At 42.9% G+C, this 23228-nt stretch overlaps 1 protein-coding gene across 4 annotated transcripts in view; it reads left to right on the forward strand.

Annotated features, from left to right (window-relative positions):
* The window catches only part of Lpar1 (lysophosphatidic acid receptor 1), a 111329-nt gene that overhangs the window by 36874 nt on the left and 51227 nt on the right, over nt 1-23228 (forward strand). For 3 of the 4 annotated variants that reach the window (XM_048420354.3, XM_048420355.3, XM_048420356.3), the window contains exon 2: nt 5741-5899. In XM_048420354.3, the coding sequence (XP_048276311.1) occupies nt 5855-5899 (45 nt within the window). In that variant the 5' untranslated portion in view covers nt 5741-5854. Of the gene's footprint in view, nt 1-5740; nt 5900-11109; nt 11226-23228 lie in introns of those variants that run through there. The other variant, XM_085677113.2, reaches the window with a different exon arrangement.

Here is a 23228-nt window from a genome sequence, read left to right on the forward strand (position 1 = left end):
TAGGGCTTCTACTCTAGTTCTCTATTCCTTTGCTCTGTTCTCCCGTTTTTTGTTGTTTTTTTTTTTTTTCTGAAAATTCTGGCCAGCTTTCTTAAGTTCACATTCTAATCCTTTTAAATTTGGAATTATCGCTTTTAAAGCATCCTGTTTTGGTTCCGGTGACCGCAGCATCTCTGTCTGGAACTTACTGTTGTTAAGTCTTTTCCTTCTGACCAGAGATCCTGGAGGACAAGCCTTTCTGTCTTATGCTTCTGGGGAGGGAAGTCTGGTGGCAGATGCTGTCTTGTTCTGGTGGAGGGACAGATGGGGACAGACATTAAGAAAGACAAGCTGGCTTGCCTGTGTCCCATCTTCTTGATACTCTAGGTCTTGGGTCCAGAAATTTTCTACTGAGTCTTCTGCCAGACTGTCAAGCTTGTTGCAGAACAATACACAGATAAAGTCTGAATTTTCCCCTATTTCATCTCAAGTGTGTATCTGTATAACAGTTATCTGAAAATTGGGGCATAATTTTATATTTCTTGATTTCAGCAATGATGATGATAATTTTTTTCATGTAAAAAATTTTTATACAGAATCTCTTGTAACCCAGGCTAACACCAAACTTGCCACGTAGCTGAGAACGACCTTGAGCTTCTGATCCTCCTGTCTCTGCCTCCTGAGCCCAGGATTATAGGCATGTGCTGTCATTTCCATCTTTCTTCCTGCTAGGATTTTGTTCACCTGTCCTGCGTTGGCGTTGGTCTTTAAATGCAGGTTTTCCCACCTCGAGGATCTGGTTTGCCTTCTCTTCACTGATTATTTTCTGTTTTCTGTTTCCTTCACTGCCTTCGCTTCAGGTCACAGTCCAGACGTACCTTTCTTCATCCCTTTGGTTAATGCTAACTCTTTTCTGACCTTGTGTCCTACTGTGGTGACATGCTCTGTGTTCAGAAATATACTGCAGTGTCCTCAGCCATCTTACGAACATGAACTAGGAGTTTCTCCTCTAAGACGTATACTTACTGCTTAAGTAAATATCGGCTCTGATTCTGGAATCTCTTTACTTAAACTCTGTCTTATGGGCTTAGTGCATTTGAAGGTCTCTCTGTTGCTAGTCTTTGGAGAAAGCCGGTGTCTACTCAGTCTTTCTTCTTTTCTCCCCCTCACCCTTTCTTTGCTGCAGATCTACCCTGCGATTTTTTTCAAGAGACTTGTATGAGTCACTCCTTGACCAAAATCCAGTACAAGGAAAAAGGTTAGGCTTGGAGTAGATTAATTTGCCAATTAGAGGTTTATCGTCTTGTGAGGCCTGGGGAGGGAGCCAGCTCCAGTTGAAGCAGTCAGAAGGAAATTTGCTTCCAACCAGAGTTTTTCTTTTAGGTCTTTGGTGTGGCATTCGCTAATTAGCATAGCCATTGTCATCTGGCATGGCTGGCCCCCTCAGCAGCCAGCTTGTGGCATTCTTCTCTCACAGTTTTCTGGTGAAATCTTCATAGCCTATGCAAAACAGGAGTAAGGCAGCCAGAGCTGACTTGCTTAGTTAGCTTCTGGAGGCAGAGGCTCTCTTGAAAGAGTTAGTGTGTTTCAACAGAGTCCCATCTCTCCCAGGCCTGGCGCCCTCCCACTGCTGAACATACTTCCAGGTCTGCTGGATTCTCGTTTGCTTATTTTCTGTATGTGCACTTGGAACTCACAGTTTCTCATGAAGAGGGTGTGGTGCCTTGGCTCATCGTGGCCCATCCATGTCTGTTTTCTTCAGCATGTGTTTATGGAGGTGTAGGCAATGGTTTCTGCAGTTTCTAGGACTGATTCCTAAGGTTTCTACCATCATCAGTCGATCTGGTAATCTATCACAAGGGATGGACCTGTGTGTAATATTTATTAGAAAATTTTAGTTTCCCCCTAAAATGATACTTAATTGCTTGCGATCCTTGGCACTCCATTTCGATTTGTATAATGTTTCTATTCCTTGGATGAGAGTCTAGATACAGCTTTCCACGTTGCTTTCCTATACCATAAGTAGCTTCCATTTCATTCCTTACTGTTTGTATTCATAATCCCTTTGTAAATTAAAAAAATTATTTTGTGTTTGTGATGCATAGGTGAATATGTGTTCATGTGTGTGTGTGTGTGACTCATATTTGTATGCATGTGATAGCCAGAGGGTAACTTGCTGTGTTGGCTTCTGGAGGCCAGATGTCTTTCTCAATGGCTTAACACCTCATTTCTTTGTAGGTAGAGTTTTAATGAGAGAGTGGCCACTACCAAATAATCATTCAGAAACTTAATATTAATTGTAAATGCTCAGCTGATAGTTCAGGCTTATTACTAAGTAGCTCTTAAAACTTAAATCAATCCATTTTTAATTAATCTATGTATTGCCATGTGGCTCATGGTTTTACCTGTTCTCCAGCATGTTTTGTTCCCTCTGCATCTCCTGGCAGCTCTAGACTCTGCCCTTCTTCTCCCAAGCATTCTCAGTTTGGTTCGCCTGCCTAACTTTATCCTGTTCAGCTATTGGCCATTCATCTTCTTTGTTAAACCAATCACAGTGACATCTATTCACACAGTATAAAGGAATATTCCTCATTTCTTCAGATGAGGAGCTCAATCATTTAGCTAGACTGTTTGAACAGTAAACCCAGAGAATCTCCTATCTCTTCCTCCTCAGAACTGGGATCATAGGATTCTCCCCGCCCCCATATATTTGTATACGTATGTGTACATGTGCCTATGCATGTTGAACCGGATGATAATCTTAGGTGTCATCCTCATCCTTAGGAATAATGTCTACCTCCTTTGAGACAGAGCCGAGGCAGGGTCTCTCATTGATCCATCAGTCACTGATTAGGCTGGACAGTCTGTGAACCCCAGAGACCCTCCCATCTGTACCTCCCCAGTCCTGAGCCCATGGACACATGCTACCACACCTAGAGTTTTGTGTGGATGCTGGGGCTCAAACTCATGTCCTCATGCCTGCTCTTACTAAATGAGCTACCTGCCCAGTCTAGCAGACTCTTTCAGTTGGAGGGTTGGCCTGTAGAAAGAACCTGGGTCCTGGCATCAAGTCAGTCCCGCTCCAGGTCTTAGAGCTCTCCTGACTTTGTGACTGTGACTGGGTCATGTAACCTTTTGAAGTCTAAGAAATCTCCCTTGCAACATGAGCTAAGGGCGTCTAACTGAGACCATGTGGAATGACTGCTACTGAGCTTGGTGTGCCGAGGGCTTTCCTTAACTCCTGGCCCCTCTCTCTTTTCTCTTGTTGTTAGTAATGATGACATATGACAGCTTGGTTTCGGGGGTGGGGGAGCATATCCTTTTATTGTTATAGACGAGGTGCTTGTGTTCCCCTCTGGGCAGTCTTTGTACTGAGGCAACTGAAGTTATCTTGCGCTAAAAGAAATGAACCAGATTATACAGTAGGAGTCTTCTAGAATAGAATCCTATTTACCGGCTTTTCGTTGTTATCCTGCTCTTTTTGTCTTCATTTATGAATATGGAAAGATGATATGAATTATAAATGCACAAGGAAAATAGAGAAATGAAAGTAGGGGTGAACACAAGGTCATGTGTTGCTATGAAACAGTGTGCCGTGGGTCCGACAATTTTCCTAGGGTAGAACCCACAGTCTAGAAGCTGTTGTAAAGAAAGACATCGCCCCTTCCCCCGGGCCTTTCATTTCAATTGTCAATGTCCTTCTCTTCCTCCTAAGAGTAGAGCTGAGGAAGATATCAGCATTGGCTCAGAAGAGCTGTGGCATCCCATGTAGACACTGGGCCAGGACAGCTTTCGAAGCTTGCTTGCTGTGCTTTTGTTCATAAAGTGGTTACCCTTCATTTAGAATCAGTAAAAGCTGATATGAGCCAAACTGTGGTGTGATGGCTTATTTTATTCTTATGCAAGAATAAAAATGAAAACTTGCAGGCCGTGGGAGTTGCTGTGTGACTGCGGCATTTCTACAGAGGCTCAGCAGCCTGGAGCCGGTAGCACAGCACACTGTGGGATCAAAGGACTGGGATTAACTGTCCAGCTTCGCTGTTCCCCCTGCACAAGGCTCGAATCGTTTGACCCTTGGTTTGTGACTCTTACTATTAAGGAAGCTGTCATTCTCCAAGAGCTGAACAATATTCAGGCATCTCCTTGTATCTTGGTGAAATTAGAAAGTGTGTTTGCAGCAGGGGCTGGCTCAGACCTATGTTCTCCTGGTTTCCTTGAGGTGCTCAGTCAATACATCTGCCTTCTCTTTTCCCCTTTCCCTCTCTTCTCTCCCACCCTTTTCCTTCTATCAGTTTTTCCTTTTCTCCCATCTCTAGAGCCCTTCTCTCCTTCTCCCAGCCTCCCTCCTCCTTTTCCCCCTTTCTCTCATCTCTCTTCTCTTCTTTTCTTCATATTTTTAACACCGGGGCCTTACTGTATAGCACAGGCTAGCATAGAACTCTTGATCCTCCTGCTTCTGCCTTGAATATTGAGATTAGAGGTGTGAACCACCACATGCCATCCTTGACCAATCTCTTCTAAGGGATTGCTAGGTGAGATGGAAGCTGTTGGAAGTGCAAGGTTTACTTAGAAGAAAGGGACGCTCATAGTTTCTTCAGGTGAAAATTTTCCCTTTATGAACTAAATTGCAATGCTCACACAACATGATTATGGAAGATACTCCCCACACCCCCATATTTTTAAGACAGGGCCTCATTGTGTAACTTTAGGTGGCCTGGGACTCACTTTGTAGACCAGAATAGCCTTGAACTCACAAATATCTGCTTGCCTCTGCATCTTCAGTACTGGGATTAAAGGTGTGGGGCACTACCTCTGGCCAGTCTTTGGACAGAACCAAGGTCCTAGCTCACTGCTGGAACTTCAGCATTTTTTGAGTTTCCTTAGTGAACATACAAATGAGAAAAGTGTGGGTTTTACTTGGTTGTTTAGCACCCTCTCCTTGAGAAAGTCAAAGAATTTTAGGAATTCCTTCTCTCTTACCTGTAGGCAGGAAGTCTGATTTGTGGAACCCCCCCACCTCCCTGAGTTCCTGTGATAGCTGGCCTTAAATCTTCAGAGCATGATGGTTGGGTACTTGGTCTTAAATCTCTAAAATGTTCACCATGCTTTTTTAAGAAATGTAACTGTGGAATTTCATCCCTTTCTTATGTCTTAACAAAAGTGTACAAGTCTCTAGACTCCTTTCTCCAAGCCTCAGGGTTGTTTTTGGTTTTGTTTCCACAAAAGGGTATGGAGGGCTAAAGCTGAACTGTAGTCTTTCCTAACTGCTTGGTGGATCGTCTCCTCACCCTTTGTATATAGATTATCAGATCTCAAATGTAGATTTTAAGAAAGCATTATTTAATGACAAGGTAGCTTCTCCTCTTGGGACAGTCTTCATGTGTCCCCAACTTGATGCTGTCTCTCCAGGACATCAAGTGTGAGTAGATGGTTTGGGAGTCATGCCTTTCATTGGTTGATGGCACGGGAGTCATGCCTTCATTGGTAGATGGTTTGGGAGTCATGCCTTTCCTTGGCAGATGGCATGGGAGCCATGCCTTTTGCTGGCAGATGGCACGGGAGCCATGCCTTTCATTGGTGGATGGTACGGGAGCCATGACTTTGATTGGTAGATCTACCTCAGCAGGCCCCTGTGCTCATTCAACTGTTATTTGTTTTTTGTTTTTTTTGTGAGTGACTTTTGCCTCACCTTGCCGGCGACTCTTCCCTAGCCCATGTGAGTCCTCTCCTCCTCACTCTGGGCTTCCTTATGTTTTTGCAGGTTTACAGTTCCTCCTAGCATGACCGAGATCTGATCAGCCAAGGCAAGCATTGTTTCCTGTGCCTGACTCTGCAGTGCTGGGGCCTCCTCATTGCCCCAAACTACGGCACTGTCATGGCGGCTGCCTCTACTTCCATCCCTGTAATTTCACAGCCCCAGGTAAGTGATTTGACCTGGGAGATGTTTTGTTGTTGTTGTTGTTGTTAACCATGGCTTTGTGAGTTTTAAGGAAGCATACTTTAATGAATCAAGCACACCTCTCATTGTCACTTACTGGTACTTTGACGGGGTGCCTTGGAGAGAGAGATGCTGTGTAGTTCAGGAAGCAGCTAGAACTGACCTCTGTTCACAGGGGACATGTTTACCACACGCAGGATGAGAATGCCCAATTGGCGCTCTTGCCATCAAACTCTGAAACAAGACACGCCAGAAGTGAATTCTGCTTCTCTTGTTTCTGCCTTCTTTGGGGGGAGGGTGGTAGTACAAATTTCTCCAAGACTTCTTCATTAGCCTTTTTCTGTAATTGTTATTTCGCCTTGACCCATTCTGGAAAACTTGAAAACAAAATGGAGTTCTAGAAACTTCTGAGCACTTGTCCCAGGAAGTTCTTTGGCTGTACACGGGGAGCAGAGATTCTTCCAAGATGCCTTCTTTGTTTAGATTATGGTGTTACCCGCTGCTCTGAGTGTGCTAGTATATTAGTCTCAGCAGGCAGTATGTGCAATGGGAGGGAAACAGACTTGAACTCATTAGGCCTTGGTTCATCTCCCTGTTCCTTGGACTGACGCCTCCTTGTCCCTCCCCAGCTTCAAACTCCACCCATGTTATTATCCTTCACACAGTATTCCAGTGGAGGAAACAGTAGCTGGTATGCAAAACACTCAAAAGCGTACAGTTTCCCAATCTTCTCTCCCTTTCTCTTGACTCTTCTTTATCCTGTGTGGCTTCTCATTTATGATGCTCAATGTTAGGCAAAGGTTTAAGAAAAAATGGGTACCTTTGAGCAAGAGACATTTTAAATGCTTATAGTTAGTACACAAAATACTGGGTTCCATTGTAACATTTTCATGTATCTTTGTATGCTCATTTTCCCTGATCCCTCTTTTGCCCTGCCTCTGTCCTCCCTCTTTCTGGTCTCCCCCCCTCCATCCACACCCCCCTCTCTCCATGCCATGCATATGGACTGTATTCGTTACTTTTTGCTGCTGTTCTAAAACACCATGAACAATGCAACTAAGAGAAGAGAGTGTTTATTTGGGCTTCTGGTTCCAAAGGTGTAAGAGTCCATCATTGTCATGGAAATGCAGCAGGCATGGCCTCTGGAGCAGCAAGCTCAGAGCTCACAGCTTGAAACATAAGCAGAAGCAGAGAATGTCCTGGAAGTGGCTTGAGAATGTTAACTCTTTAGGCCCACTTCCAGGGACATACTTCCTCCTGCAAAGCCACACCTCCTGAGTCTCCCAAACAGTGTTACCAGATCGGGACCAAGTGTTCAAATGCATGAGCCTATGGTGGACATTCTAACTCAAACCACCACGTGGGCATAGTTTTTAAATCTAGGTTCTGTATATGAGGGAACCGGAAGTCTTTTGTCTTCCCCAATCACCCAGTCTTGATGGTGCAGGACATTGTTTTACCCTTTTGTTTTCTGTCTCATTTAGAAACCTATTATATTTTGTCCATATTTAAAATAAGGGCATCTGGTTTTGTTATTTTTTTTCAAGAGAAAGTCAAGAAAGAGGGGGAAAGAAGGACGGGTCATTCTTCATTGCCTGTAGATCAGCAGTTCTCGACCTGTGGGTCATGACCCCTTAGGGGGAGTTAAATGACCTTTTCACAGGGATCACCTAAGACTATCAGAAAACACAGATATTTACATTATGAATCATAACAGTAGCACAATTATAGTTGTGAAGTAGCAATGAAAATAATTTTATGGTTGGGGGTTACCACAACATGAGAAAATGTATTAAAGAGTAACAGCATTCGGAAGGTGTAACAAGTTTTTCTTAGAGGAATATCTTTGGATTACCAACCCCCAAATAGCAACCCAGAGACTTATTTTTAATTATGAAAGTTCAGTCTTAGCTTAGGCTTGTCCCACTAGCTCTTATAACTTAAATTAGGCTGCTTCTTTTAATCTACATTTTACCATGTGGCTTTTTATCTTTCGTTTTGTATGTCCGACTCCCTCTGTGTCTTGTTGGTATCTCCACCTTTCTTGCCAGAGTCCTCTCTGTCCCTGGAAGTCCTGCCTACTTCTTCCTGCCTAGTTATTGGCCATGCAGCTCTTTATTAAACCAATCAGAAGGCTCCTTGGCAAAGACACTCTTCACAGTGTAGACAGATCCTCTACAACAGGAAGGTTGAGGACTACTGCTATCGATTAACTGGGGGTTTTCCACCAGGAATAAAGTTCTTGCTATTCTTTGACTTTTCCAGGAGTGTTTTTGGGGATGTTTGATGCTTGGTGTCATCCCCATCACGCCATTTCTCTTTAAGTAGCTGATCCATCATGGTTTCAACACTTGACTACTTGGGTGTCTTGCTTCTCTTAACCCCTGTAGATCTTTGGCACCACAGGGACTTAGAGAATGGATCAAGAGATTTAGTTTGTTTTACTTTAGGCTACCATTTCAAAGCCCGAGGCAACTGTTCCTGAGAGTGACAATTCTTGACCTTTTTTGGGGAAGTGAGTTAGGTCCTAGCATGGGCTTCCCTGACCAGACATTTCAGCATCTCTCACCGTTGTGTGTCAGCTTTTCCACTAACACTGACTTACCCACCATGCTCCCTGTTATGTAAACTACTATGGTTTGATGAGTAATATAAATGCTTTCAAGTGACTCATTCCATCAAAATGTCCAGTACTCTCCAAAGTAGAAGGGGATCCTATTTAATATAAACACTGAGAGAAATAGATACTCTTGAAAACTTTCTGGGGGGTTAAATTGGCATAGCTACTTAAGTGGGCGGGTATTAATCAGTATTAGTCAGTATTAATAAATACTGATGAGGCAGTATTTATTGAAGTCAGGTACCTTTGCAGTCATTCTGCTGCCTAAATAATAAGACCAAGGGAGAGTGTAAAAAGATAATCGCATCAAAAATTTCAAAGTTCCTGTTAGTCAGTTGTGGTTATTAATGAAGTTAGGTGTATGGATATGATTTAAATGGCACATAGCAGTTAAAACAGGCATTTCAGCATGCCTATGTTGTCATAAGACACCTTATAAAAGGAAAAGAAAGAAAGACATAGAATAATCCTCACAGGAAGAGATCATTAAAACTATAAAACAAGACCATGTGTTTTTTAAGCACTAACATATGGCTCATAAACAGAACTGCAGAGGGAAAAAGCCAGTGCATACATTTTCAATAGAATTCTATTGCCCCCCAGAGGGCCCAAATTGGATCTGGGGAGATGATAAATCCCTCCAAAGCTTAAGCCTACCCTAAAGAACTGCATTTTGTAGCGTGTGACTTCCTTCATTAGGGAGAATTTAAATTTAATTAAAATTTTCTCCTTGAGGATCATTATTAAAAAAATAAACAAAAATGGCATGAAACACCGTTTTTCGGAAGCATGCACACGGGTCCTCTAGCCACACTGCTTGAGCTCAGATCCTCCAGAGCCTGGGGGTGTGTGTTTACCCTCTCATTGCCTCCACATCCCGCTTGCAGAAGAAACAGGGCAGTAAAGAAGCCGGCCTTCTGGCATTGTTCGGAAAGTGTCATGTGCAATTATGCATTCAGCTCAGAACAACGGCTGGTGCATATTGTCCATGCACATTGGCATGTGTTGCCGTTACTGCTCAGCCACTGGACAGGCTTCTACGTGCAAGAGTAAGTGAGATAAATAAGGTTGTTGCCTTCCTAGAGTTGAGAAACGTGGTAGATGAGCAGATAAGGAAACCACAAGTTAAAATGCTGGGTCACCATCACAGTGGCGCAGAAGTATGGCTGTTCTTGGAATTAGCACTTTGGCTTCTTGCAGGAAGACCACCAGACCAGGAGCCCGTGCGTGGCTACGAGCTCCTTTGACAGGGGAGAAGAAAGAGCGTGTGCAAATGCCTGGCGGGCTATGGTGAGGAGAGCCACAGCCTTGGGATTAGTTCAGAGTGAGCACAGTGAGGTGAGGCATGGGGCTGTCTCCAGAGGCTCCTCTACTGGACCACAGATCTGACTGTTGGACTTTGAAGAATTCTGTGAAGGGCTCGGTACATAACTTAGTACTTAAGAGTGTGTATTGTTCTCTCAGAGGACCCGAGTTTGATTCCCAGCATCGTATAGAGGGCACCTGTACTCATGTGTGTGCATAAGCACGTGCGCACACACACACACACACCCCTAAATATAAAATAAATCTTTTTAAAAACCAAACCAAACCAAACCCAGCATCTGGTGAGCTGGTTGAAACCAGCCATGGTGTAGTATTTACACTGCAGAAGTTGACAAAGTCTTAGTGTTGGAATGGGTGGGTTATTGGGGGTTTGCAGGATTTTGAAAGTCATGTTAAGGAAATGAACAATATCTTAATGAAGCCTGTAGTGGTAGAATGCTTGGAGTCTTAGACCTTTGCTTGAACCCTGTCTTGACAATGTTCTTGACAAATTCTATAGCAATGCCAACCACAGTAAGCAAGTCCCATTCTCAGCCCACGCCGGCCATCCTTGATATAGCAATAGTCTTTTATATTTGGGAACCAAGACATTTGGGAGGAGTTAGCTGCGAGCTGGGATGATTATATCACAGAGCAAGGTGGTTTATTTTTCAGGAGAGATACAGACCTTTGGACCTAGGCTCTAGGAGTCTGGCTCTGGTCATGATGAGCCTCCTGATTATAAGCCAATTCTTTCTCTGGACTTTGTAGGCAGGATTTCCTTCAAGACAGGCTTGCCTGTACATCTCAGCCCATACTGATGATTGCTCCCCTATCAGCTGTTGTCTCCTGGTGCAGAGAAGGCTTGAATTATATGAAGGCAGCCTCTCTTTAGGTGGCACCTAATGAGCAGCTCAGACAGAGCCATCACCCTACCCTGACATTATCCAGCCCGCCAACTGCTCCTGCAAAGGGGACTGACTATCCAGGGTGAGGATAAACCCACATTCAAGTGGGAAAGGCCTGGAAATCCCTTTCCAAGGCAAAGGCAAGAAGTGGAAGAACAAGAAAAGAATGTGGGTTTTTTTTTGTTTGCTTTTCTATTCATCTTGGAACAAAGAACATTTCTCCAGTGAAGGCTGCCTAACACCAGACATAAACTAATTAATATGAACAAATAGCCGGCGATTGTTTCAAATAACAATAGGGAAGAAAGCCCTCGTTGTCACTCCCGATGTCTTCTCTGTTTAGTCAGCCAGGCATCAGCCTTGTGCTTTGCAGTGAGACAAATTTGTGTTCTCTGCTTGGCTGCTGCCTGGTCTCCAAGATGCAGGCTTGTTTTCTTGTGCTGGGCCAGCAGCACCCAGTCCTGACGTCACTAAGGTGAGTCCCAGGCTGACAGCTACAGGAAGTCGCCTCCACTGATTTATAGCTACTTTAGTCCAGAGTTGGTAAGAAGCTTCCATATCCACGGGAACCTGAGGATGCGTTTGTAGACAGGAATCCCTGAGATTGGTGATGTGTTCCTCCTGTCCTGTGGATGCTGAGGGGGTGGGGTAGTTGCCGTGTTCTGTTTCTATAACTCAGCTAAATATTTATTCCGTTGTGGTTGATGAGGTTCCGGGGAGTCGAATAGTAACATTTGGATTTCAATGTTAATGGAAGGGTCAGTAGCTCAATACCAGAGTCTGTCATGTGGTGATATGCCCTGGTGATAGAGTCCCCAGATGGGTGTCTGAGATCTTACAAGGTGCTTGGCTGCCATCCCTGGGATTCCAGTAAGGAAGGGACCTTTGCCTTCAGTGTTGTGGATGCTGTTCCCTTCTGCCTCTCCAGTGTAAGATGGCATTTGTGTTCACACTAGTGACCCAGAGAGAGTTTGATCCCCTTAAGTGATTTTGTTTTCATTAAAGGTATATGTTTGTGATGGTTTTCAGTGCCTTCCGGTTCTGCTCTGATGTTTTGAACTGTTTTAAAGCCTTTGTGTTTTCAAAAAGTCTTAGAAGCTTTTACTTTGAGTTGGATGAAAGCAACAGTTCTGCATTCCAACTCTGGATATGTTACTCTGAGTTTGAAGATTCTCTCTCTCCACTTCTTCCTCCCTCCCTCTTTTCCTCCCTCCATCTGCCGTGTGTGTGTGTTGTTGTTGTTGTAGAAGCTCATATCAAGGAGGTTTCAAACAGTCTCAAGAATGATCACAAGCCCCTGCTACAATCTAGAGTCACCAGTTACCAAAGCTTGGCCCATTCACTTCACTTGTAGAAAGATGAGACACTTTAAATCCACAGCTTTGCTCCATCTCTTATCTGTCTGTGTATCTCACTATTCATCGGCCAGATATAACTTGTTTATATAACCACAATTCCATTATCACACTTAAGAATTGAAAGCAACTGCTGACATCACATTGTGCTCCATCATGTTGTCTTGGAAGGTCAGCAGACAGAGTCATTCGTTCTTCTGTTACTAATCCATCCCATGAACTCTCATAGTTTAAAAAGGCAGTTACATTTTTTTTTCTCTTTACTTTCTGAAGGAGATGGGAATTATAACAAGACTTTCACCAACAAAGACTACAAAAATGAGATGCTCACTCTAGTGTTCCATGTAAGGAAGTTAAGGCAATAGGTGCCTTTAAAATTTGATTGCCAAGGAGTCAGGCATGATTTTTCTTAGGCAAAAACATGAATAATTAATAGTATAAAATATTATTTTAGTATGAATTATTCATTGCAGTATGATGTTCCCTGGGCCACACAATGAAGGCATAGCGTGATCTGGCGTTACATACATGGACCCGAGAAAGATAGAGAGTTCATAGACTTAGATCCCTATAGACCTTGCAAGTTTGAGCTGTTATACAGAGTGGCTAAGAGGCCTTTCACTATAGGTTTTTCTTTTAGCTTTATTTTTCATGTTGTAGAATCAAAACAACGTGCGCCTTACTTGAAAGTATAGACGGGAAGACAGGGGCTTAGTGCTTTGTGGAGTCTTTAATAGATACTAGGTAGCTGTTAGCTCTCGCCATGTGCCCCATGGTGGCTGTGAGAGTTCCTTATAGGGAGCAAGTGGTAGCTGCATAACAGTTTGTGTGTGTGATGTGCATCTTTCCTATGCCAGGAGACCCATCAGAGGAAAGCAAGTTAGATAAACACTCTATGGAAAACTCCCACGTGTTGCCAAGAATAAATGCACGTGGAGATAAACACCGAGATTTCTGACTTATTCCATCTTGATCTCTGCTCCGATTAGAAGTTAAGTTTCTTCTTATATTGCTATTTAAATTCATTTATGCCCCTTCTGTGTTTATAAACTCAGCAAGTTTGGGAGGGTATCTTATTTTGCAATCTGAGAGTGCATTTTCAATTTTTCTTTCCTAAGATAAAAATCACATGGGTGGTGGTGGGGAGCCTAGGGTAAACCACAAAAGATACCTATGGAGTTTGCTTATTTATCTTTCTAATATGTCCTTGTAATTGGTTCAGTCTGTGACGGTTAGTGAAGCTGCTTCTTTGTCCCTGAAGGGCCTGTGGCTTTCTTTTTCGCACCCACCCTGGTGCGTGTCATTTTTACGCCTAGGTTCTCCCGACACTTGGACTTGTGTTGCAGAGTCAGCAGAGATGTCGGAGTGTCACGGTGTCCTATTTTTACCATAATCACAGGGTCTAGGGACACCATCTTTTGAGCTCTGGATTGTGCTGTAACGAGCCTGTCATTAAAGAAATGAGCCTGAATTTGCTGGGTGATGACCCCGCCATACCATAGTTGCAGAGTGTCACTTAAGCACTGCCCTGGGGTAACTCGCAGTTGTAGGCCTGTGGAGAAGGGAAAGGTGTGTTTCTTCTCTGTGTTCCTTAGTGAGAACTGGGACTGTGCTTCAGACTCGTTTCTGAAGCCTGGGTTGGCCATGGAGCAACTTTGAGAGATGCATTCAGCTTCCAGCAGAGCTGTAAGACCTGGCTACTAGAAGGACGGGGTGTGTGCTTATGGGTGAACAACGGTTGTGTAACTTCACATTCGGGATGTCCAGAGGGTGATCTCCACACACCAACGTCAGGACAGCCTGAACCAGTCAGCAAAGGGGGGTTTAGGAGTCTAGGTTCAGGCCCAGGTAGGAGATGTTCACTGAATTGATGCATGAGGCCCAGCTCTGAGCACTTTGCTCCGGAATTCTGCTTAGCAAGGCCTTAACTACGGTTGGTAAGCCAATAAAGCCAACCAGGAGAATTGCAGTTCCATGGCTTAGTGGCACAGGTCATAGTTCAGGGCTAAACTGGAGGGATGAGTTGGGTTGTGTAGAGATGACGTGGTCAGGTGATCCCACCTCTGTGAGTCATGGCCACATGGAGGGACTCACCTGCAACATCACACTTTCATGAGGAGCCTGAGCCCTAGGGCTCCACTGAGTCTGCGTGTGGGAAGCGGGTAGTGAGAGGGCATGCCACTGATGTGAGGACCACAGTCCGCAGACACACTGGACAGCATACGTTTAATTAGAACTAAAAACAACTGTTTTGTCAGACAGGATTTCCCACCACAGCCCAACATAGCCTTGAACTTGTGGTAATTTACCTACCCACTCCTCTTTTTTTTCTTTCTTCATTTTGAGGCAGGGTTTCTCTATGTAGCAGTCCTGGCTGTCCTAGAACTCACTTTGTAGACCAGGCTGACCCTGAACTCACAGAGATCTGCTTGCCACTGTCTCCCAAGTGCTGGGATTAAAGTTGTGAGCCACCATCACCCAGCTTGACCCCATCCTCTTGTGTGCTGGGATAACAGATTTAAGCCATACTACCTGGTTAAAGTGGATTTTTTTCCTTTTCTTTTCTTTTTAAATTACATTTTGACCTCGATGGTGGCATACGCCTTTAATCTCAACACTCAAGAGGTAGAGGCTGGCAGATCTCTGTGTTCAAGACCAGCTCAGTTTGTCTACATACAGAGTTTCAGGCCAGCTAGGGCTACACAGTGAGACCTTGTCTTCAAAACAACTAAAAATATATGTCACTTTAGTTGTTTATCTTGCGCTCCCCGTGTAGGTGTGTGTGTGTGTGTATGTGTGCACTTGCGTGTGTGCATGCTTGTGTGTACTCACATGTGTGCACTCATGCATACACATGCCATGGCACATACGTGGGGGTCAGAGGACAATGCAATAGAGTCTGTCACCTCCATCCACTAGGTAGTGTTGCCAACAAGGTAGGACCTAGGGACTGAACCCTGGAAGTGAGGCTTGACTGCAGATGCCACTGTCTACTGAGCTAGCTCACCAGCCCCAGAATTCTTATAAGTACCTTTGGTCCAAGTTGTTTCTTAAAGTTATTAAATTTTTCTCTTGATATGTAATATAGGGAAAGTGGCTTTTTATTGAATATTGTATTACTTGATTCTTAGTCTACTCAAAGCAAAAGCAGTTTCCCAGAGCAGTTTTTCCAGTAAGGAAATGACAAGAGAAAGTGGTAGATGATGCTTTAAAAAAAAGAAAGAAAGAAAGAACGAAAGAAGGAAAGGAAGAAAGAAAGAAAGAAAGAAAGAAAGAAAGAAAGAAAGAAAGAAAGAAAGAAAGAAAGAAGTGTTTGCTGCTTATGTTCTAAAACTGGAACAGAGTAAGTTGTAAGTAGGATATGTTTCAGAAAACTTAATGCACACTGAATATGTAGCTTTGGCCTATCCGTTCAGTTACGACTGCTTTACAGACACTGTCTGCGGTCCATGAATTCTCAGTCCCTGAGGGTTTTGATTTTTGTGTTAGCAGAACAGATGCAATAGAAATGAGTACCTGATGCTCAGTCTGAAAACAAGGTGGGTTTAGGTTGAGTGTGGTGGCGCATGCCTTTAAATCCCAGGATTCAGGAGGCAGAGGCAGGTAGATCATTCTGTGGAGCTGAGAGGGCCAACCTGGTCTGTATAAGGATTTGCAGGTGAGCCAGAATTGCATAGTGAGTCCCCATTCCCCCTTCCTTAAAAAGGTAACTTTTTCTTCTCCAATTTTAGACGAAGAAATTACACTCTGTTCTGTTCATGCACACATGTGCTGGCGGAGGTCAGAGGTTCTATGTTATTTTTTGAGACAGGGTCTCTTACTGCTTTTGGAGGCCCTGATTCAGCCAGAGTAGCTGACTAGCAAGCCCCAGCAGGGCCCTTCCTGTCTGCTGCCCCCAGCACTGGAGTTCCAGGTGTACTCCACATGGAGCTGTACCTGGTTGCTGGTGGTCTGAACTTAGGTCCTCTTGCTTCTCTGGCAAGCACATTACATCTTTAGCCATGATGTCCCCATCCCCACCTCCTTCTTTTAATGGCTTAGACTGAATCATTTTTGCAATGAAATATGTTAAACAACGGTGAAACATGCAGGAATGTGTCCATTATTTTGCTTTGTAAAAGCTTAACCTTTTGATGCAATTTCTCAGTCTTTTGTGTTTGAATAAATAAAGGAAATGAATACTTACCACCCAACAAGGCCATTGAAGTCCTTCCTACTCTTTTCCCAATGCTGTGAATTTTTCATCCAGATCAGAAACTGACGATTATTATTCTCTCTGCATGTATTTGAGGGCATTCAGTTCTGTGAGAAAACATGAATAATTACAATCAATTTCTACAATTTTTAAATGCAAGAATTATATGCTACATGTTTACCTGTGCAAACTGCCTTCATGGTTAGTGTATGTGAACTGGCTTTATTTTATTTCTTTTTAGCAGTTCCTTGCCTATATTTTAATTCATTCCTCCTCTGGTGGTTCAGTATTTATGTTGCTTCTTAATTTTAAATTATACGATATTGGCTCTCCTTAGGCCCATTTGCGATCCTCCCCACCCCCTCCAGAGTCCAGTGTCTGAATATGTGAATTTGAGTCATTTCTGTGAGACCGTTTTTCAAAGCCGTTGTACTGAGTTTCCATTCTCTGGCATTGTACGACTGCCCTCGCCGGCAGTGACATTTTCAGACACGTTTATTGTGCTGTGTTGGAAACAATTGGCCCTTTCTGTCGATGCCGCTCAGCCTTATCTGGTTCCTTCTGAGGAGAATTTTCATGTGGCTCTCGGCTGGTATGGCTTTCTCCTGGGGATTGTCTGTCCATGTCTTTGCACATGTTTTTTTTTTTTTTTTCACTGAAATCTTATATTTTTTTTGATTAGCTAAATTTGGTCAATGTTTTGGTTTCATTTGGAAAAAAAATCTTCCCACTATTCACAGGTTATAAAGTTATAAATACATTTTTTATTTTCTTTCAATTTTTTCAGATTATATATATTATATATAATAACATATAAAATAATATATAATAGATACAGCACAATAATACTTAATAGAATGAAAATAATATGTATTATATAATAATATAATATGTATTTTACATATATATATAATGCCTCAAATGGCATTCTGTATATAAAAGTGACTTATATAGCCTGATGTGAGTTTCTATCCATGATATAGGTTATTATTTTTAAATAATTGCATAGTTGATGGGTATAGTTTGTTGTTTTACTCTTTGATTCTTTTGCTGGGCCTGCCACAGCTCCCAAATGGAGAGTCTTACTATTACTTATAGCTATTTGGCCTCAACTTAGCTTGTTTCTGGCCCTCTTAGCTTAAATTATCTTGTCTGTCTTTTGCCTCCAGACTTTTATCTTTCTCTATCTCTGTATACCTTTCTTTACTTCTTACCCCACGGTTTTGCTGTGTAGCTGGGTGGCTGGCCCCTGGAGTCCTCCCCTCCTTCTTTTCTCATTCCTTGATCTCCCCCGCGCCCCCCACCCGATTTCTTCTCTATTTATTCTCTCTGCCTGCTGGCCCTGCCCATCCTTTCTCTTGCCTTACTATTGACAGTTCAGCTCTTTATTAGACCAATCAGGTGTTTTAGGCAAGCAAAGTAACACAGCTTTTCAGAGTTAAATAAAAACAACAGAAAAGAATGCAATACATATTTACATCACTAAACAAATATCCAACAGCATAAATATGTGTAACACATCTTAAAATAATGCTCCACAACAGATGGAGAAAGCCATGCTACCCTATCAAGCCGCCATGTGTGTGTTTCAGCCTCTCAGGCTAGTTCCAGAGGGTTTTCATGTTTGTCTGTGCTTCCTTGACTTGCGTATTTCACCTGGGCCTCCTGAGTACTGGAATTACAGGTCCACACCACCATTCCTAGTTGGGTAAATCCTTATTCCTCTAATCGTTTTTCTCCATTGAAGCTGATCTTCTTATTACCTGCACTGTGTGCGAACTGATCTTTTTCCTTATCCATTATTTTACTAATGTGGAGACTATTAAGACTTCTGACACTACTGGTGGTGTTTAGTTCAAACTCACAGCCTCAGGCATCACCATTTCTGTTTCTCAGTAGCATTTGGGAGCTGGAGAGATGGTTCAGCAGTTAGGAGCACTGCCTGCTCTTCCTAAGGTCCTGAGTTCAATTCCCAACAACAACATGGTGGCTCATAACCATGTGTAATGAGTCTGATGCCCTCTTGAGGAAGGGACCTGGTCAGTCGTCCTCATCAACTTAGACCATGAAACCCAATATGGACAAGTTCAACAGAACTGCCACACATGGGCTGCCTAAATTTCATTCATTCAAAATTTCCTCATTGACCACCTTAATCTGCCACAGGTGTAGCCCATTAACCTTGCTTTGTAGTTCTTAATTGGCTCAGAGAAGCATCTAAAAGACTTGCTATATTTAATACTGCACATCTTTGGTATTATTAATGGCTTTTATCATTCCTCCTCTTAGCAACAACTTAAAATTCTCTGGGAATCTGCCAGTTTGATGATGTTTCCCTTTCTTTAGCTTGGTAGAGAAGAATCTTCAGGAGAAGGCTCTCATGATATAATCTTACTGACCATATATATATATAATCAGTTTGCTCTCCACATGTAAACATAGTATTATCCTGCTACTTGCTTTATAAGACAAACCACTGGAGGTATTATTTTCGGTGAATTTCTAAAATACTAATTATTGCATCTTCTTCAGCATCCTAAGGAACCTAGAATTAAGCCATCTTGTAATTTGTCAGTGTTGCATTCTAATGAGAAAGCATGCCATTTTTCTTATTTTTAATTTGAGACTCTAAGAAGGATGAGAGATTATTTTCCTGGTAGTAAACCTAGTAACATTTGAGTAAATTCCATGTTACCTATTTTTCTACTCTTGTCGGGAGAATGGTGTAAATGGTTTGATTATTTTAGAGTTAATAGCTGGAAATGAAAAGGACCTAGAGATCCTTTATGCTTCCATTTCAAAAAGAGAGAACGGGACTAGGAGCCATCGCCTACCTTTTGATCACATGACTTGGTGAACATTGGACACAGGAAGAGTCTAAAACTCCGAGCCGCACATGCCCTCACACATTCCATTGTGTTAATAGAAATGGAACCGTGTGATCCTGAGGAAATGGAGACAGGTGGCTCCTCAGTGCACATGGGCCAACCAGCCTAGTCTATTCAGCCAAATCCAGGCCACTGAGAGATCCTGTCTCTATAGCCAAAGTGGATGAAAAACAGTACCCAAGGTGGACCTCTGGCTTCCACATGTGCACACACATATGTGCCTGTGCTCTGACACACACAGACCTATGTGCACATATGCATACACAGAAGTGGGGAGCAAGTTGACTTCACTTATATCATACTGCGGGTTCTTTACCCAGAGTAGATTAAGATGCCCTTAAAGCATGCCAGGGGAGTACATATTTACTTTCTTCTCGGACTCTCTACTAAACCGCAGAGGTCTAATTAGTGTCTTGTGAGCTTTATGCCAGGTGTTTGTTTTTCCTTTTGGCTAATGAGTGTGTAATTACCTTCTGGGAGATTAAAAGGCGTGTCAAATAGACAGGAAGTGGCTTCAGCAGGCACTCAGGTGTATCTATTGTTTGGTGCCCTTTGAAGGCATAGGGTTGAGCTGCATTCATGCCTGACATTCCTTAATTCCTGGGAAGACAGAGAGGGGTGCATGAAGGTCAGAGACCCCAGACAGCGCCATAACAACACCCTTTAGAGTTCAGGATCGACAGACTGCCGTGACTGAAGATCACGGGTAGGGTGAGGAGATTCCCAAGAGGGACATCTGCGCAGAATAGCCACTGAGGCCCCACCCCACCCCATGATTCCTTTCTGGGATACAGTGACCACTGAGGCTCCACCCCCACCCCATGATTCCCTTCTGGGATGCAGTGACCACCGAGGCTCCACCCCCACCCCATGATTCCTTTCTGGGATGCAGTGACCACTGAGGCTCCACCCCACCCCATGATTCCTTTCTGGGATGCAGTGACCACTGAGGCTCCACCCCACCTCATGATTCCTTTCTGGGATACAGTGACCACTGAGGCTCCACCCCCACCCCATGATTCCTTTCTGGGATGCAGTGACCACTGAGGCTCCACCCCACCCCATGATTCCTTTCTGGGATGCAGTGACCACTGAGGCTCCACCCCACCCCATGATTCCTTTCTGTGATGCAGTGACCAGTGCAGGATGGATGCGTGTGAATGCCGACTTTCTGCCATCGAGAGACATTTCATTTAAAAGTAATTTTATCTGATCTGCATGTTTAGTCCCTCTCCAGGACAGCATTTGGCAGCTTCTTACTGGACAAGGATCTTGACCTGGAGTGATTTATCCTGTAGAGCAAACGCTTTCACTGAAAAGTACTTACTGAATTCTGTCTGAGTGTGTGTTTGTGTTGTTCCTCTGATTCTAACAGTAACTGCTGGTTTCTCAAAGTAAAAACCACTTAAGATCTTACATAGATACATTTGCTGCTTGCATCCGTGTTTGCCTTTTGCCCTTTACTTCAGTACAGGCAGCTGGAGACCAAATGCTCATTTTCCTCAGAGGTGTGGAAAGTGACCTTACTTCAGTAACTACCCAAAGCCACTGTGTTTACCTCTGCCCATTCCGGTAATTTCTGCCGATTGTCACAATTTAAATAGTATGTTCAGTATGTTTGGATTTCTTCCTCCTCCTCTTCGTCTCTCCCTTATAGGATTCTTTCCGAAACAGTAAGAGAAAATGGACAGACATTTACATCCTACTCCCCCAGCTCAAGGACTTTTGGTGCAATGATAGATTTATGCCAATATTATTAAATTATGTCTTGTGTAATTGGTTTTAGGAGTTATTTTTATGTTTCCATTTTTGACCATTTGAAAACAATTATATGTCTTATGAATTTTATACACCAGGGATTTTGGCTGCATGTGTGTACATGTGTGTGTACATGTGTGTGTGTATGCAGAAGTTTTGTGTTTATTAGTCACTTTCCTTGTCACTGTGGTCAAGCTCCTCATGAGCCTGTCGGGGGTTTCCTGTACCTAAAGATTCTCTCTACAGAGCAAAGTTTTTCATACATTGGGTTTTGTCCTAAAGCAGTGGTTCTCAACCTTCCTGATGCTCTGACCCCTTTAATACAGTTCCTCATGTTGTGGTGACCCCAACCATAAAATTATTTTTGTTGTTACTTTATAACTGTAATTTTGCTATTGTTATGAATTGTGATGTAAAAATCTGATTTGTAGAAAATTGTAATGTAAAATCCAATATACAGGATATCTGATATACGACCCTGGTGAAAGGGGCATTTGACCCCCAGAGGGGTCGCGATCCACAGGTTGAGAATCTCTGTCCTAAAGCTCTCACATCAGAAACACTTGGGTTATTCTGTTCTCTCCACCTTCCTCATTTGGTGAGCTTGCTTTTTCTTTATTTTTCCTTTATGCTTATAGAACCTTCCTTTACCTTTAAGATTCCAAAATCTTATTAAGCTATAGGAAAATTTTGACCTGCTTTTAACATTGTTCTGTAATTTATCTAAATGTAAACCGGTAATTAATGTATCTTCTTAAGCTGTGGCTTTTCCTTGTGTGAAGCTCTGCCTCTCCAACTCCACCCTAGTCCTTGGGTCTCCAGGTGTTTGTTTTAATCCACGCCTCCATTTCCTTCTTGTTGTTTCTGACCCTCTCTATGAATGCTGGGTGGATATATTACATCTTTTATTTTATTTGGCATTTCTACTCTCCAGGAATTTTGTCTTTCTTTTTTCCATTTATTTATTTATTTTTGGTTTTGGTTCTTGGTTTTTTGAGACATGGTTTTTCTGTGTCATGGCTGTCTTGGAACTCACTCTGTAGACGAGGCCGACCTGGAACTCACAGAGATTCATCTGCCTCTGCCTCCCGAGTGCTGGGATTAAAAGTGTACACCAACGCTGCCCAGTTCTACTTCATTTTTTTTATTTAGAAATTATTTTTTATTGTGTTCTGTCTGACAAGTACAATCATGGCTTCCCAAGATAACCATTACTAAAACCACAGAACTTCTGAATAAATGACCTTAGTTGGCAGAAGGGATTTTTTAGAAGTGGTTTTATAGGAGATTTGAAATGAAGAGATGATCTTATAGATTCAGGCTTCTTAAAAATGTTCTACTCACAACCCTTTTGTGCCTGAAAACTGTTCACAAATCTCTGGACATGTCTGCTAGGAAGTTTCATGATTGAGAAGATTAAAGTGGGAAGGCCTACGCTAACTATGTGTGTGGGGGGGGGGACGGGGGAGGCGACATTCCCTAGCCTGGAGTCCTGGAGTGAATACAAAGCAAAAAGCCAGTTGACTATAGCATTCTATGCTCCTGCATCCTGAGTGTGGATTCAGTTGTTGCTTCCCATTCTACTGGCAAGACTTTCTGATAGAGCAGACCACATCTTCACACCATCAGCCCGAAACGAGCCCTTCCATCCTTGACTTACTTTTGCCAGTAATATTGCTACAGCAATAAAAGAAACAATTAGCACAGTAGCTGTTGTTAATATAATCAGAAAATTTCGAATTCAGGTCACCTTGATGTCTTCGAGAAGAGACTATGTTCCTGTGTTCACAATAAAGGGACTGAATCAATCGCTGTGGAACCTGAGTTGGATGAAAGAGGAAATGCAAAATAGGGAGGGTGATCCAGCAAAAAATAGATCGAGAAAATGGATACCTTAAAAAGACACAGGTACTAGACATCACATGAGAAAAATTGAAAAATGAGAAATTATGATTAGTAATTAGAATGTCTCGAGTAAGTATTTTCGAAAGCAGGCAGTTCTGGGTAGGTGTGGTCTTGGGTGTGGGTCACTGGGATGTAATGGAATAGGTCACTAGAGGTGAAGGCAAGGAAAAGACAGGTAAGGAAGGTTGATGAATGACCTAGAATAAAGGCAAGATCTGAGGTGGAATGGAACACTAATAGCCGAGTTCTCTGATGTGTAGTGAGAAAGACACTCTGGACTGTGTAGAAGATGCCAAGAGATGTAAGACAAGGTTGTGGAGTATAACTTCTTTAATGAAGAGAAGAACCTAGAGGTAACCATACAGCAGCACATTTGC

Source organism: Myodes glareolus, chromosome 16, assembly GCF_982192425.1.
Source record: "Myodes glareolus chromosome 16, mMyoGla1.1, whole genome shotgun sequence".
Classification (NCBI taxonomy): domain Eukaryota; kingdom Metazoa; phylum Chordata; class Mammalia; order Rodentia; family Cricetidae; genus Myodes; species Myodes glareolus.